At 44.2% G+C, this 16,293-nt stretch overlaps 1 protein-coding gene across 1 annotated transcript in view; it reads left to right on the forward strand.

Annotated features, from left to right (window-relative positions):
- Positions 1 to 978: 978 nt before the first annotated feature.
- The window catches only part of MND1 (meiotic nuclear divisions 1), a 65,871-nt gene continuing 50,556 nt past the window's right edge, over positions 979 to 16,293 (forward strand). The window contains exons 1-4 of the mRNA XM_066632644.1: positions 979 to 1,113; positions 8,557 to 8,622; positions 11,550 to 11,607; positions 12,973 to 13,121. Of these exons, the coding sequence (XP_066488741.1) occupies positions 1,111 to 1,113; positions 8,557 to 8,622; positions 11,550 to 11,607; positions 12,973 to 13,121 (276 nt within the window). The 5' untranslated portion in view covers positions 979 to 1,110. The remainder of the gene's footprint in view (positions 1,114 to 8,556; positions 8,623 to 11,549; positions 11,608 to 12,972; positions 13,122 to 16,293) is intronic.

Here is a 16,293-nt window from a genome sequence, read left to right on the forward strand (position 1 = left end):
TCTAATGATCCCAAGCAAAGAATTGGCCTTCTTTACTGCCACTGCACATTGGATTGACACTTTCATCTACCTGTCCACCCACCCCCCCAAGATTTCTCTCCTGATCTGTCACAGACAGCTCAGAACCCATCAGCCTAGATGTAAAGTTTTGATTTTTGAGGCAATTGTGGTGCCTCATGATTTCCACAGCCTGAGATCTGACAGATAGACAGTTGTTTACAACCACTCTCTGGTAAAGCTTTCAAGGGCTGCCACTTTCAGGTTTTTCAGTAGTGAAGTACTGTACAACCACAGAGGTACAGATCTCCACTTCAACACTGCCACACAACACACAGGATCACAGCACACAGTCAGGGGTGTGAGGGTGGGTGAGGAGTCAGGTGAGGCAGAGCCTCCCCCCAGAGTCCTTTGAAAAGCAGTGCTGCCACCATGTGAGGTGTGCAAGCGCTCACAACCAGGGACATGCAGTGGGTGGGGAGGCAGGTGAGGCAGAGCCTCCCCCAGAGTCTTTCCAAAAGCAGTGCTGCACAACACATACAAACACACACATAATTCTTCAAGTCACAAAAAAAGGTAAATCTAAATTTCCATTTCATTTGCTTACAAGGTGACTGTTATTAAAATTGTAAAAGGAACATCCCCAAAACACAAACTAAAGGCGACACCTCGTGTGACTCTAGACTTCTGGAGTCTATAGACATGAGGCCGCCTGAAAAAAACAAGCTCCGCAAAAAGGGGCGGAGCACGTAGACCATCGACTTTTGATTAGGAAGAAGGGCACTTCCGGTCTAAAAGGGACTTCCGGCTTTCCCCTTTCACCGCCAACGCTAAGAATATGGGTGGGTTTACCACAGAAAAAGATTACGTAAAGACCTAGAGCAGCAGCCAATGGCGGCGTTCAGTTTTTTTTACCGGAAGTTTGGGCTTCTAGGCCTGTGGGCGGGGCTACCGCGAGAGGGAGCGGGGGGGCCGACTCACCCTCTGGGCTTCGTCGCAGGGGTGTGTTTCTCCCTGGGAGCGCCAGGTGGCGCTGGTCTGCTGGGGGCGGAGCGGCTTCGGTTTCCCGCGCGCCCTCAAATCCCGACTGACTGCAGAAGGCGGGACGCGGCCATGGTAAGCGCGGTGCCTGAGCATTCTGCCTCTGCCAGCGCGCGTCGTTGGACTCGGGGAGAGAGGCGCCGGGAGCCTCGCTCCTCCCGGGCGTCTCCTATGGGGAGCGGGAGCCACGAGGACTCTCCTGTCGCCTTGAAGGCTGCGCTGCCGCCGGGGACCTGCGGTGGGTCGGAGGCAGGTGAGGCAGAGCCTCCCTGCTGGAGTCCTTGGAAAAGGGCCGCTGCCCTGTGAAGTTCCCAAGCACCCACAACCCATGCGCTCCATGTGGGTGGTGAGGCAGGTGAGGCAGAGCCTCCCCACCGGAGCCCTTTGAAAAGGGCCGCCACTGTGTGAGGCAGCTATAGCTCACATGCTCTGCACATGGGTTGTGGGTGCTTGGGAGCCTCACATGGAGGTGGCCCAGTTTGAAGGACTCCAGTGGGGAGGCTCTGCCTCACTTGCCTCACCACCCACATGGAGAGCATAGGTTGTGGGTGCTTGGGAGTTTCACACAGCAGCCGTGCCTTTTGAAGGACTCCACTGCGGAGGCTCTCCCTCACCTTCCTCACCACCCACATGGAGCGCATGGGGTGCTTGGGCACCTCAGACATTGGCAGCACTGTTCGAAGGACTTTGGTGGGGAGACTCTGCCTCACCTGCCTCCCCACATACATGGGTTGTGGGTGCTTGGGAGCTTCACATGGCAGCAGTGCTTTTCAAAGGACTCCACTGTGGGGGCTCTCTCTCGCCTACCTCACCACCTGCATGGGGTGCTTGGGCACCTCACGCAGTGGTGGAACTATTTAAAGGGCTCTGGTGAGGAGGCTCTGCCTCTCCACTTACGTGGAGCACAAAGGTTGTGGGTGTCTGGGTCCCTCACCTAGTGGCCAAGCTGTTTGAAGGACTGGGGTCGACGACTGTTATCTTCCTCCCCACCCACGTGGAGCACATGGGTTGTGGGTGCTTGGGCGCCTCACATGGTGGTGGCACTGTTCGAACGACTCTGGTGGGAAGGCTCTGTTTCACCTGCCTCCCCACCCACATGTAGCACATGGGTTGTGGGTGCTTGGACACCTCACATGGCAGCGGCACTGTTCAAAGGACTCTGATGGGGAGGCTCTGCCTCACCTGCCTTCTCACCCACTGCACGTCCTTGCTGCATCCCCTTTTTAGAGGAGCAGGTAAATGCAACAACCGACAAGGTAGATTTTGTTGCAGCAAAAGCGAATGAAGCATCTTGTGGCACCTGGGGGGAGACGCTGCCTTTCTTCCAGCGAAGAGTCCTGTAGCACCATGAAAGACGGCACCCTTTGTTTCTGATTTGACTTCAGTAGACAGTGGCTCGCTTCATCAAATGCCATCGCCTGGCAGTGGAAGCTGATATAAATGCATCAGTTTTCCAGGCTGCAACAGGACTCTGTTTTTGCTGCAGTTATACTTTGGTCAGGGACTTGCGGTGAGTAGGAGGCAGGTGAGGCAGAGTCTCCCCACCAAACTCCTTTGCAAAGTGCCACTGCAGAGTGCATGGGTTGTGAGTGCTTGTGTGCCTCACACGCTGGTAGCACTGCTTTTTGAAGGACTCCAGTAGGGAGGCTCTGCCTTACCTACTTCTCCACCCACCACACATCCCTGATTTGGGTGCTGTTTTTGGGTGGGCTACAGCCCCATTCGTCATCAGCTGTAGGAAAGGGTAATATCTAGTAGGCAGGTAGAAGGGGAAACGGGTTGTAAAACAGTGAGGTTGAATAGCCCTCTGTTGGCATCCTTCAGTCTCGGAAGACTATGGTGTCACGCTCTGAATGGTGGTTCTGGAACAGAGTGTCCTCTCCAGTGCGCGAAGCCTGGGTAAAGTAGGTATGGAGGATAGGCTGTTACCCATGCAGCAAATCCCCCCTCTCCACGTCGCTGAAATGGTCCAATGGAAAGGCAGAGGCCAATACGGTTGGTTCCAGCGGCGTCGCAGGAGTTGCCAGAACGTGACTGTGTTCAGCCATGAACTGCCTCAGGGACTCCGGCTCCAGATTTTGCCTCGAGGTTGACTCCTGAAGCCTTTTCCATAACTGGATGTAGCCACAAGGCAGTGGAGGTTTGGGATCAGAGTTTTCCTTCTCTCAGATGAGCTGCCTTCCCAGGCTGACGAGTCCCATCTACCCGGTGGCTCTTACGTCAAGTACAGCCAAACTGAGGGCCTATTCTTATCCCCAGCCCCCAGGGGAATAGCCCTAAAGCACAATTTTCTGACATGTCTGAGTAAAGCTTAAATGTGTATGTAAGAGAAGCATAAGAATTCACAACTGGGGGAGGGGTACTTGTTTGGAAGGGGCCTGGAGCATGTGTCCCACATTACCATAAGCAGAGCCTTACTGGGATGAACTAAATATATTTTTTCCAGCTTCCTGTTTCCCATAGTAGCCCACCAGATGACTGTGGGATATCTACAAGATGGCTGTTGTTGCCTCCCCTTGGTAACTGATACTGAGAGATCATAGAGGTTTCTATATTGTCTTCCTAGCTAGTACTCTTTAGATTTCTGAATCCCTCTTTAAAGTAATCCAGGCCAGGTGACCGCCACCATATCTATGTGGCACTGCCTTCTGTGCAATGGCCCAGCAGTCTAACTCAGATCAGGATTATCTGTAAGGACTGGGAGTGACTTAAGCAGCATGCCCACAGATTCCATTCCTGGCACTGCCACATAGGGCTGGCAGGGACCCCTCTCAGAGGCCCTGGAGATGGCCTTTCCCATTCTTAACTGTCAATGCCAGGGATTGAACCTGGGGCCTGCTGCATGCAAGCACACAGTCTATCACTGAGATATGTCCCCAGCCCCTGTTTAAATTCCTTCAATCAAATCAGCCATTTTCAACAGGTGTGCCACAGGAATTTGGGGAAAGGTAATTTATTAATAGGGCCAATGGGAGATGTGACCCCCACTGGCAGCATGGTGTGCCTTGTCAATTGTCAAAAACCTGGTAGTGTGCCTTGAGCATTTTAGTGCCTTGTCAGTGTGCCATGAGATGAAAAAGGTTGAAAATCACTGGGTTAAGTACATGTTGAGCCAGCAATTTTCAACCAGTGTGCCTTTGCACATTGGTGTGCCGCGAATGGTCGGCAGGAGTACCATGGGAGTTTGGGAGAGGATCATTTGTTAGTAGGGCCAATGGGGGTATGGGCCCTCAATTGCAGCATGGTGTGCTTTGTGAATTGTCAAAAACCAATGGTGTGCCTTAACAATTTTAGTGCCTTGTCAGTGTGCCATGAGATGAAAACGTTTGAAAATCACTATGTTAAGTGAAGAAGTACTGTACTTTAATTATATGTGAAACGTTTCATCAATTGTTCCTGTGTTGTGTTATGAGAAGTGGTGGAAAAATCCTCATTGTCTACTTTCTTCATGCCACATATAGTTTTATAAGCCCCTGTGTGTCTGTTGCTTTCTCTCACCCCCTTTATATTTATTTCTTTTTCTAAGATAACCTCCCCTTCCCACCAATGCTTTTTTTGTTGCAAAGGTGGATCATTTAATCATTTTTGTTGCCCTTTTCTGCGCTATTTCCAGCTCAGTGATATCTTTTTTTTCTAGATGGAGCGATCAGAATGGAACACAGTATTCCAACAAAATATTTTGTAGAGCTGGGAAGGGCAACCAAGATGACTGAAGTATCCTACATGCTCTAATGATCCTGTCTTTTCTCAGAATAAATCAGGGTGGTTTATGTGCTCCCTCTACTTAAGTCTCAGAAAGTGAGGTTACCATGAGAAATGGAATCTGTCAAAGGTCACCAGGGAGCTTTGTGGTCAGAGTTGGATATCTATGAGGCCGCCTGATTTGGTCTCATCAGGAAACAGATTTGATAGGGGGGTGCCTACCCCTGCCTGCTCACCTCCAGTGATTTTTCTCTTCCTCCCATTCCCTGAATTGGAAAAGGGAGATGGACCAGAAGAGGGGAGGACTACAGCATTGGTCATTTCCTCTTTCATTCCACCCCCCCAGCTCTTTCTTCTCCAATTCAGGGAGCAAGAGGAGCAGAAGCTACCATATTAGCTAAACCGGCAGTGTTTCTCAAACTGTAGGTTGGGACCCGCTTAGGTGGGTCGTGAGCCAATTTCAGGTGGGTCCCCATTCATTGCAATATTTTATTTTTAGTATATTAGACTTGATGTTACCATGGTATGTGACTGCCTTTGGGGAAATGTTACAGACCTGTACTTTTAACAAGCTACTATGTATATGTTTTTAACAATGCTAGTAAATGGGACTTACTCCTGGGTAAGTGTGGCTAGGATTGCAGCCTAGGATTGTGAAAATTTTCCTGCTTGATGATGTCACTTCTAGTCATGACCTCACTTCCAGTGGGTCCTGACAGATTCTCATTTTAAAAAGTGGGTCCTGCTGCTAAATGTGTGAGAACCATTGAGCTAAGGACAGCAGCAGTTGACCCACTGCTCTCAGGAGATGGACTGTGACTGAATGGGGATTAAAACCCAGGACTCCCCCTAACGCTAACCATGTACTATCAAGAAAACCACATTCTGGAACTTTGTGGTTGAAATCTTATACATGCTTATCTAGGAGTAAGTGCTCACATTTGGTTTACTTCTCAGTAAACATGCTTAGAATCAGGTCTGTGAGTTAATCATGTAGGATAGTTTGGTTGAAAACAAAAATTGCATGTATGGATCAGTACATCTGTTTCAAGATTCATGTAGCATCCTTCTGGCCAGCCGCAACCTTCTGGGAGACCCACAAAGACAGTATCATCATCCCCTTGTTTCTTCTTGCATCTGATAATTTGAGACATACTACTGTTATCATGATTTGTAGCTATTGAGATCTTTCCTCTGTGACTCTGCCTAATCCTTTTTGAAAGCTATTTAAATCACAAGTTAGGGTGATAATGCTGTTAGCTTCATGCAGGTAAAATGTTTTTGCTTCTTGTTCATTATTGTATACTTATTGTCACCAGAGTTGTCAGTGTTGCTTTCTGGAAATACTCCCATATCTTTAATTGCTCTACAAAAGGCAGAAATGTATAAATTCAACCTCTTAGCATAGAAGTGCAGTAAAAGAAAAGCTTTTCTTTCTGAATATTACCAACTACGTAATGTATAAATGCAGAGGAGCTCTGCCAAAAAAAAAGTGGACAGCTTTGCAATTTCAGTTTCTCCCAGATGAGAGAGTGGAGTGGAGGAACAACCTTGTTTACATTGTGATACTGAGTTTTTCAGAATGGCTAAAGAGTAACTATTCCACAAGGAGATGGGCTAAGTATTAAATGCATTATCCCCTTGCATGGCAGTCAAGGTAGCAAAATCCTGGCTGATGTGGTTAAAGAGCCAGTTTTTTGTGAATCAAATTCTTCATTCTCCAGTTCTCACAACTTTTGGTTTGTCATGGCATATGATAACCAGCAAGTAAGGTTTGTTTGTTTGCTTTCGCTATCAGCAGGTTATTAGACTTGCAGAATCAGTCTGATCTAACAAGGGAGATGTGTGCAGAGCAGTAGGCCTTCAGGAAGTAGCCTGCAGACTAGCAGTAGTACATGAATGAGTGGTTGAAAACCACCCTTCATCATTGAAACTGACCTGCTCTTCAGTTCAGAAACCTGAGTCTCTTCAGCCCTTTTATCAGCAGCTGAGCTGAAGTTCCTGTGCTGTTAAGTTCTTGACATAAATTGGTTCCCACACATCTTGAGAACCGCAAGGAAGAAGCCATGTTTGGTTAAGGGTTGTGTATCAGCATTGCTGGGCAACTGTATAATAGTACTCTCACTTTGTGTTGGGAGCTTATATGGTGCTCCCTCTCATCTTTAAGCTATTTCTGCCCAATGTTGCATGTATGCAATAGAGGTCAAATGTGTATACCTGTGGGCTGTGCAAAAATGGGTTAAGTTGAAAGCTCGTGTTCTGGCACATTTATGTAATGTTCTTTCCAGGCGTTTTGAGGAATACAGGTGCTTTATCATGCCATTATCATTTGACAGTGTCTCAGGATTTCTTTCAATGTGGCTGCTTGTTTTTCTATGTAATCAGGCATTGTATTCATCTTTAGTCTCATTTTAGCTTTTGTAGAATACAGTTCTTTTTAACACTTAAATCTGTGCTGCTTGTTCTTTATTGGAAGTGGTGTTGTTCATTGTTTCAAATACATTATTCATCTGAAGTCTGTTTTTAGCCAAATTTCTGTGTGTGGGTCACGATGAACCCAGTTTGGATTAGATAAATGAAGACAGGCACGCCATATTTGTACTTCACTAAAATGTAACTGGAAGCAATGACTCATATGCTTTAAAGTGAATGTTGTAATTAATCAAATGACTCTTCCCAATACTGGTGTCTGGAAAGCAATGGCCACAATTCTAAGGCACTTGCAAGTGATCCATAGGCATGTGCAAGAGTTTCCTCAGTTTCCCTGTGGCAGCTATGCACATCCAATTCCAAGCTGCTTGCAGAATTGAAGTTCCAGAAGCTACTGCAAGGGAAATCTGAGCAATAGGTCTGAATGTATGTACCGCTTCAGTTTTTTCTGGGTTGTGGTCAGTATATACTAAAGTAGGTAAGTGCAGCATAGAACGTATTTAGCAACCTGAACATGGACTAAACAAGAAGTCAGCTTATTATGGTGGCTTTAACAAATAGCACTTCTAATGGGTCAGGTATTATATGCTTATCTTTCTAGGAGCTCTGTGAGATAAGTAACAACTGTTTTACAGATGGGAAATTAAGGCTTGGAGGCAGTGTACTGTCAAAGCCATTCCTCATATCCAAGGAATGGGACACTACTACTAGATCTCTTGCTTTTGAAGCCCTGTCAGGCCACACTAAAAAGAGTAATACTCGCGTATCGTGTCACCTCCTCTTTACAGTCTTCTGGTGCAGCACTAATGCTTGTGAGCTCATGCATCCTTCCCAGCAGAGATGGAGCTAACTCATTCTCCATCTGGATCTAACCCAAAGTGCTGAGGGAAGGTTCCAGGAAGAGCAATCCTTTGTAACTCGAAATGGTCTCCTTTAATATCTCTTTCATATGAGAGAGGTTAATGAGTTACATATACTGAGTATATACTGGGAAATGCTCTTTGTGAAAAGATATAAAATAAAATGCTGAAGATGTCATAGTTGTTTCTCTGTGGTGCTTAAGTGCTTACAAGCTCTCTAAGTCACACGGCAGCCACTCATGGTCTTTGATGATTTTTCCATAGTCTGCATAGAAGATTGTAGGAAATCCTGGGTTAGCATAGGACAGGTGATTCATTCCACATAGTTGAAAGATATGTATCATAATGGCATTTTTTGAGATGAAATAAGAACTACTGCTACTTGCACTTGATTGAGAGATGGAGGAGGAGACAAGATACCAAGATAGGGTCATGTGGGAAGAATGCATGGGGACATAACTTTGGAGTTTAATATTGATACTTTGGAAGTCATAATAAGGATGTTGATTTTTTTTTTCCTTTTTAGTCAAAGAAAAGGGGGCTGAATATTGAAGAGAAAAGAACTCGGATGTTGGAAATATTTTTTGAAACAGTAAGTAAAATTTGTTTTCTATTGCAGGCTGTGTTGCAAGCACACTTTGAGCCTGGACTGAAAGCTTGCAGTTATCATGTGAGCTTGTTGCATTGGCCCTTGCTCAGAAATGTTTACTGTGGACTGAGTGCACAGTATTGAGTCCCAGAGCCCCAGAAGCCCCTGTGTGGTTGAAGAAGATAATGGAATGTCTTCTCGGTTTGCACCTACATCTGGCTAGATTAAAAACACCATGAGCATCTTAGGGCCAAATTGCACCTTATGTGGGAGATCTGCAGTTGGATCTTCTGTACATTTTTCTCTTTCTACAAATATGTTTGAGGAAGCCAGATTTGGATCAGGAAGTTGGGAGGTTTAAACCTTTCTCCTGTGCCCTAGTGCGTGATACAATTTGCACACACTCCAAGCTGCTGTTAGCCCCAAAGGGGAAATGATAAGTAGTCATATTTTATCTGTATATTTCCCTTCCATGACTAATAGCAGCTCTGGAAGAAGAGAAAGAGGGGGGAAGGGCCATATGCCTGGGGTATTTGGGGGGGGGGAGAGTTCATCTTCTTCCACTACACTGTGGCCTCAATCCAAATTTGGGCCCCTGCAACAGCTTCTAGGGAAAAAAATAATCAATGAAATCCATTCAGTGATCTCCTGCACCACATGTACCTTGTTCCCTGTAGACTGGTTTTGTTTTTTATGGGTGACCCTTGAATTCAGACGCTTGTATAGTTGACCCAAGCCTGCATTGTGAGCCCAAGAATGACACTTGAAAGTAACATATTCTGTAATGTTTTCATAGCTCTCTGTATGGCTCAGGCAACCTAATCCTAACCTGTGCTGGCACAGTCAGCCAAATTAGGAGGAGACCGGAGATCTACTCAGGGTAAGGGGATATTTTCCCCTTTTGCTAGGTAAAGCCCCAGCCTCCCCATGGGGCTCCTTGGATCTGCACCCGGTGTAATTCTGCAAGGCCTGGGAGGGAGGATAGGATAAATTCCTTTTTCCTCCCAGGCCTGTCCTGCCTCCCATTCCTTCCAGCTTCCCTCCGCCCAAAAATGCCCCTTTCTTGACTCTAGAATGTCACCCTCTCCCAGCCACTCTTCCCCGCCATCCTCTCCCAGCCCCTGTGCGGCTCGGTGTGAAACTCACCTCTGCTGGTGGCCATGGGGCTGAATGTAACCCCAGCATACTGGTGCAGGCCTTTCCACTGGTACTGCCAACTAGAATAGACACAATTATGCTTTCTGGCACATTTGCAATACTTTTTTGTTGTTGTCACTAATGACAGGCATTCTATTCAAAAAAGCAATCCTGGTATTTTGGCAGTTGAAAAGATTTTGTTCTTTACTCATTTGTGGATATTTTATCTCAAAATTTATTTCACTTTATTTATTTCACTTTATTTCAAAAGTGAAGATTTTCAGAACTCAATTAAAAAAATTCAACAGTATCCAACACCTCATCATCTAATATCTAACAGACTCTTTTTGTTAACCTTTACAAAATTAATGATCTATGACCTTATGCTCTTTCAAATATCTATTTAATAAAAAACCGGTCTGATCTTCATGAAGATAATAAATTAAGATTTTATTCCATCTATCCTCTAGTCCGAATGTCAACAGCTTAGAGTCGTTATTTAATAAGAAATTGGTCCACATGAACAAACTTGAAAAGGATCGTTATTTGGCTTTAGTATTTCATTAATTGTACCATATTCTAAGGCTGTGGAAGAATTCTTGTACTTAACAGTTCATTTTTTACTTCATATTTCTTTATAATAGTCCCACTTAAAAAAAACACCACTTTTCTTCTTCTCTTTATACGCTAAATTTTTCCTGATTTATTATTGCAGAAGGCTCGAATGGCTTCTGTTTTCTATAATTAATTTGCTGATTGACTTTGTATTCCTCATTGTATTTATTAGTAATTTCATTTATCCTTTCAATACTTATGACTTACTAGTTATTTAGAAGATTTTTATCTTGACTTTTGGCCTCTAAGGTAGCTCACATTAGCTAAAAAGCACAGCCCAATGGCAAAGAGCAAAACTTATTTTTCTTTCTCTTCCTCTAAATAAGGCAGTTGATGCCCAGTGACCACTGTGAGAGGGCACACAATTTTAGTAGTGGTGATGTTTCTCCCTTTGGGGGCCTTCTTCACATAAGGCAGTTGTTGCCTCATGACTACTGGGAGAGGGCACCCATGTTTCTGATGCCCATAGAACAGCAAAATTTACTGTACCTTTACCACCCCAGCTGCTCCCACCTGGAATTCTGTAAAGGGAGACAGAGCACCACTGCAAAATGGAGGGGGGGCGGGGCAGCAGGCAAAATATGGCAATTGAGGTCTCATCAGATGGTTCCGTGGTCACTACATTTGGGACCCTTTCCTAACTTCACTTCAGCAAGCAAGGCAGAGCAAATATATAATGAAAACTGAGACTTAAATAATGCACGTGACCTAGGATTAGGATGTAGAAGGAAGGAACAGCTTGCAGATCAAATGTATTTGTTTGTGACTTAATTAAAAGTGTTGGGTCAGTTCACTGCTTCCAAGTTGCCTGTCTCCTCTCGTGTACTTAACACATTTACTGACAAGTGAAAAGAAGAATGTAGCACTTGTTTGCATAACCACAGATAAATAGGGTGGCTTCAGAGAATCCTTTGGAAATCTGTTTGCGGCCAGAGGGAGCAGCTGAAAAGTGAGTCAAAATATAGCCAACATTCATCTCTTGCATGTAAGAACGCAATGGAGTGCCTTATGCAAGTAGCAAGCATTGTTGACTCAAGGGGTGGTATCCTGAAACCATAAGTCCTCTTTGCGGGGAAAGGACCCAGAGTAGGACAAATGCTCTGTGGGTGAAATGCTTTTTAAGTCACATTAAGTGAATGGAATGATGTTTGCTTTTCATGGTCTTTGTTTTGTAACAGAAAGATGTGTTCCAGTTAAAAGACATAGAGAAAATTGCTCCCAAAGAGAAAGGAATCAGTGAGTACTTATTTTCCATCAAGTCTTTACTCATAGTACTGAACAGATATGAGGCATTTGCAAATCAACCAAAAGTTGCTGGTACAGGAGTGTTGGGAGTGTGTTCATCATAGCAATTCTGTGAGAAGTTGTGAGAAGACTGGGATCTTCCTGTTCTCCCTCATTCCCTACCAGCAGTGCACAGCCTACCTACTGCACATCAAAGAAAGAGGAAGTGAAATGTGTTAGCCTTGTTTCTTTTGTGGAACATCTAAAGAAATGCATAGCCCTGTGTGAGCCCCACTATCTACAGTGTCTCATCCTGTCATGATGTAGACATTCTCTATCAGTTTGCATATAGATTGATTGAAACACTGAAGTGGGAGGTAGAAAAGGGAGAACTGTGTTTTGTTTAATCCAAATATGTGAAATTTGGGGCAAAATGGATCTCTCTGCAGTAGACAATTGCATACAAAACTAAACTGTATAGCCAAATTAGGAATGCAAAATGTGCAGCATGTAACTGTTTGTTACTTAACCAATCTGCCTGAAAGACTACCTCTACCCTGGTTTCCCTTCACAAAATACCTTGCATACATTGTCTGCATGCAGAGAGACATTTTCAGCACTTCACACTCCAAAGCTTGAGCAATCTTTAGAGGCAAAACATGATCTTCTGTTTAACTTTGAGGAGCAAAGAGTTAAGTTTTAAGATTGTGAGGCTATCGTGTATGTGTGTATTTTCCCTCTGTATTTTTCCTCTTTCCTTTTAAAAATTATAAGGAGCCATGTGCTCTAGAGATAGGAAGGGCTAGAAACTCTGAATACCTATACAGGTAGTTTATAAGTGCAAACTATTCATTATCCTTTTGCAAGAGGTATAGCTCTTTCAGTATCCTTTTGCAAGAGGTATAGCTGTAACCTGAATTATTTAGATTTCATTTGATACAAGAGCATATTCAAGATTTCAGACATATTTCTCTCTGAAGCTCTGCAGAAAAAGCCCCTTGAGATTTACTCTTGTAAACCCTGAAAATCTAGCTTGATGAAGCAGTGTTATTTCTCTGCAAGTGAACATCAGCCTCTTTTGAATACTTCACACAACCATTTTTCCATCATACAATGACTTCTAGGCTACTACCTTCTCACACAGATCCTCACAGAACTTGTGCTTCTGAGTTTTCCATGTGTGCAGCAATCCTAATTTAGCCTGCTATGCCATTGCTGCTGGCAGAACTTTATAGAAATTGTACAAGTAATTAACATGTGCAGAAATGTCTTGGAAACAAAGGAATGACAGGGTCTTTGTTATGTTTATGAATGTTCTAATAATTAGTCAGCCACCCCACCCAATGAATTTTGTAATGAGGTGCTTTTCTTAAACAGCTGCCATGTCGGTGAAGGAGGTCTTGCAGAGCTTAGTCGATGATGGTATGGTGGACACTGATAGGATTGGGTCTTCTAATTATTTTTGGGCTTTTCCAAGTAAAGCTCTTCACGCGAGAAAGCGTAAACTAGAAGAATTTAAGAATCAGGTAATTCAGGATGATAACATAATATCATTTTGTATAGCTCTTTTGGGTGTTCAGAGCATATATTATCTTGATAAAGTCATTATAAGAACCTTGTAAGATAAGTAGTGTTATCCCTGTATTGCAGCTGGAGAGCTGAGGTTTGGGGGGAGTGACTTGCCAAGGCCACCTAGAGAGTTCATGGCAGAAAGTCTGAACTGAGCCATAAAGTCCTGATTTATGGCTCAGTATCTTAGCCACTACACTGCATTGTCTGCTTGCCGCATTTATCACAGGTGGATATGAAAATGTCTACATTCTCTTAAATAATGACTTTTTCCATGAACCATTCTTGCATTCGGTTGCCTAAGTGGTTATTGTTGTAAACTTGAATTTGTATAAAACTTGAACCTGCTGGCCTTTTACCTTAAACCAGTCCTACTTATAATCTAATGCCTACGTCATAGATATTAACTTCTAGCTATTTGTTTAATAGGACCTTAAAGTACTGGGCATAGTAATTCTTTCGCTAACACAATGTTGTTTTGAAGGGGCTTGAAGCCATGATTAAAGGCCACAGGAGTACTGTTGGAATAATAAATTTCCTTTTGATAAACAGTTCCAGGACAGGGAAGGGTGTTGTACTTAGTGTCTTAACTATGGTTAAGGAACAACAAGCATTACATTGGTACTAACCTTTTAACACAATTAATTGATATTTCTGAAAAAATAATAAAAACAAAATGCTTCTTTCCAGGGACATTATCTTTGTTTTTTCCAGTCACGGTTGTAATGTCACCCAATCAAGCTGAAGTGCTGCTTTGAAAGCTTAAGCTAACTTGTTAATTGTATTTCTACATTAGTAGGTGCTTGTTGCAGAAAATATAAAGGAATGTATAGATTCCTTCCAGTAAACAGAATTCTTGCATTCATTTTGAATTCATCTTGCTGCAAATGACTGATCTGTGGAATGGGCCTCCTTTACTGGTTTCTCATGAATGTTTGCTTCTGATTCAGTTCTGTGAAGTTATGAAAGTTTCCTGAATAAGTCTGATGTTTTTTCTACACCTCATGTTCACAACCTTGTACTGTGAGTGAGAAGGTGAGAAACTTTCCAGTGTCACATGAATACAGGAAACTGACTTCAAAGAGTAAGAACTAAAAAAAAAAAAATGTTTTGACCAAAGGTCACCCTACTGTTCTGTTTGGGCAAAAGGAGAGACTACCTTCTTGTTGATTACTATTCTTTTTTAATACTTCCCTATGCCTCATGGATAATTTGGAAAAGTGCCACAAAAGCAATTTCTCTTTCTTGGTTGCTGCTTGTGATATCTCTGAGAATGCTAGTATTAAAGCTATAACAGATGTGGGGGGGGGGGAGTGGTGACTCCTGAATTTTATTGAATTTGAAAATTCAGCAATGGGTCTTAGGATAAGTCCCACTGAAATCAGTTACTGAAGCCCAATCCTAACCAATTTTACAGCACCAAATCCAAACTGTGGGTTAAATTACCAGGCTCAAGGGGCAATGTAATTGTGGACCATGCTATCATCTTTTGAACCAAAAATCTGAAGGGGACCTTGAAATGAGGAAACAAATACCTCTCTAGAGGTATCAAGGAGAGGCAGGGTTGTAATCATGGGGGACTTCAATTATCCTCATATCAACTGGGTCAGTTTGTGCTCTGGTCGTGAAAGACTGAATTTCTTGACATGCTAAATGACATGCAGCTAGTCATGGAGCCCACCAGAGGACAGGTGGCTCTGGATTTGATGTTGTATGGTACTCGGGAGCTGGTTAGCGTTGTGCATGTTACTGAGCCATTGGGGAACAGTGACCATACTGCAATCTGTTTTGCCATGCATGTTAGGGGAAGAGCGCCAAGCAAATCTGACACAAAAACCCTTGACTTCCATAGGGCAGACTTCCCTCAAATGAGGAGACTAGTTTGAAAGAAGTTGAAAGGGAAGGTAAAAAGAGTCCAATCTCTCCAGAGTGCATGGAGGCTGTTTAAAACAACAACTATAGAGGCCCAACAGAAATGTATAACACAAAGAAGGAAGGGTTTGACTAAGTCCAGGAGGGTGCTAGCATTGCTAACAAGCAGAGTTAGAGAGGCTGTAAAGGGCAAGGAAGCTTTTTTCTGTAAATGGAAGTCATGCCTTAATGAGGAGAATAAAAGGAACATAAACTGTGGCAAAAAAAAAAAAAAGTAAGAAGATGATACAAGAGGCCAAGAAAGATTTTGAGGAGTATATGGCCAGCAACATTAAGGGGAATAATAAAAACTTCTTCAAATATGTTAGAAGTAGGGAACCTGCCAGAGAAGCAGTTGGCCCCTATGGTGAGGGAGGGAAAGCAGAGATAAAATTAGACTTGGAGATGGCAGAGAAATTAAACGAGTTAGGGGGCAATCCTAACCCCTTACGTCAGTGCTTTCCAGCTCTGCAATGCAATGCAGCTCTGATGTAAGGGAACAAACATTTCCTTACTTTGAGGAGACCTCCGTGAGTGACACCCGACTGCAGGATGCAGCACACGTCCCATTGGCACAGCTATGCCAGTGCTGGAAAGCACTGACATAAGGGGTTAGGATTGCGCCTTTTTTTGCATCTGTCTTCATGGAAGAAGTCCTCAGGCGAATACTGCTGCCTGAATGGCCCCTCCTGACTAACGAACTAAGGACACAATCCCGAAGGTGTCTTTGGCCAGCGCACGTCCTTGCGTTGGCCCAGAAGTGTTGCAAAAGTGCCCTAGAGCACCCCCCTTGGGCCAGCAAAAAGGTAAAGCAACGCCAGCCTGGTGTCTGAGAAGGTGTGGGGAGAGTGGGATGGAAGCGTTTTGGGGCAGGAGAGGGCAGGCGGGTGGGCTGTGGGTGGAGCCAGGATCCAGCACTTGTACTGGATCCTAACCTTGGTCCCGGCAACCCGGAATAGCTCCGGGCTGCTCGGATCTGTGCCACTTCTTTAGGTGGCACAGATCCAAGTAGCCCCATTGGACTGCATTTCCTTGCCCTGGGCTGAGCTGCATTTGGCCCCAATGCTGTATTGGATACAGGGCAGGCCGGCCAGCCTCCCCTTGCCAAAGCAGGTTAGGATTGGGCTGTAAATCAGATAGAGATTAAAGGAGATGATGTTTTGGACCTAATTGACAAATTAAAGATCAGTAAGTCACCTGGTGCGAATGGCATCCACC

Source organism: Tiliqua scincoides, chromosome 6 (genome assembly GCF_035046505.1).
Source record: "Tiliqua scincoides isolate rTilSci1 chromosome 6, rTilSci1.hap2, whole genome shotgun sequence".
Classification (NCBI taxonomy): domain Eukaryota; kingdom Metazoa; phylum Chordata; class Lepidosauria; order Squamata; family Scincidae; genus Tiliqua; species Tiliqua scincoides.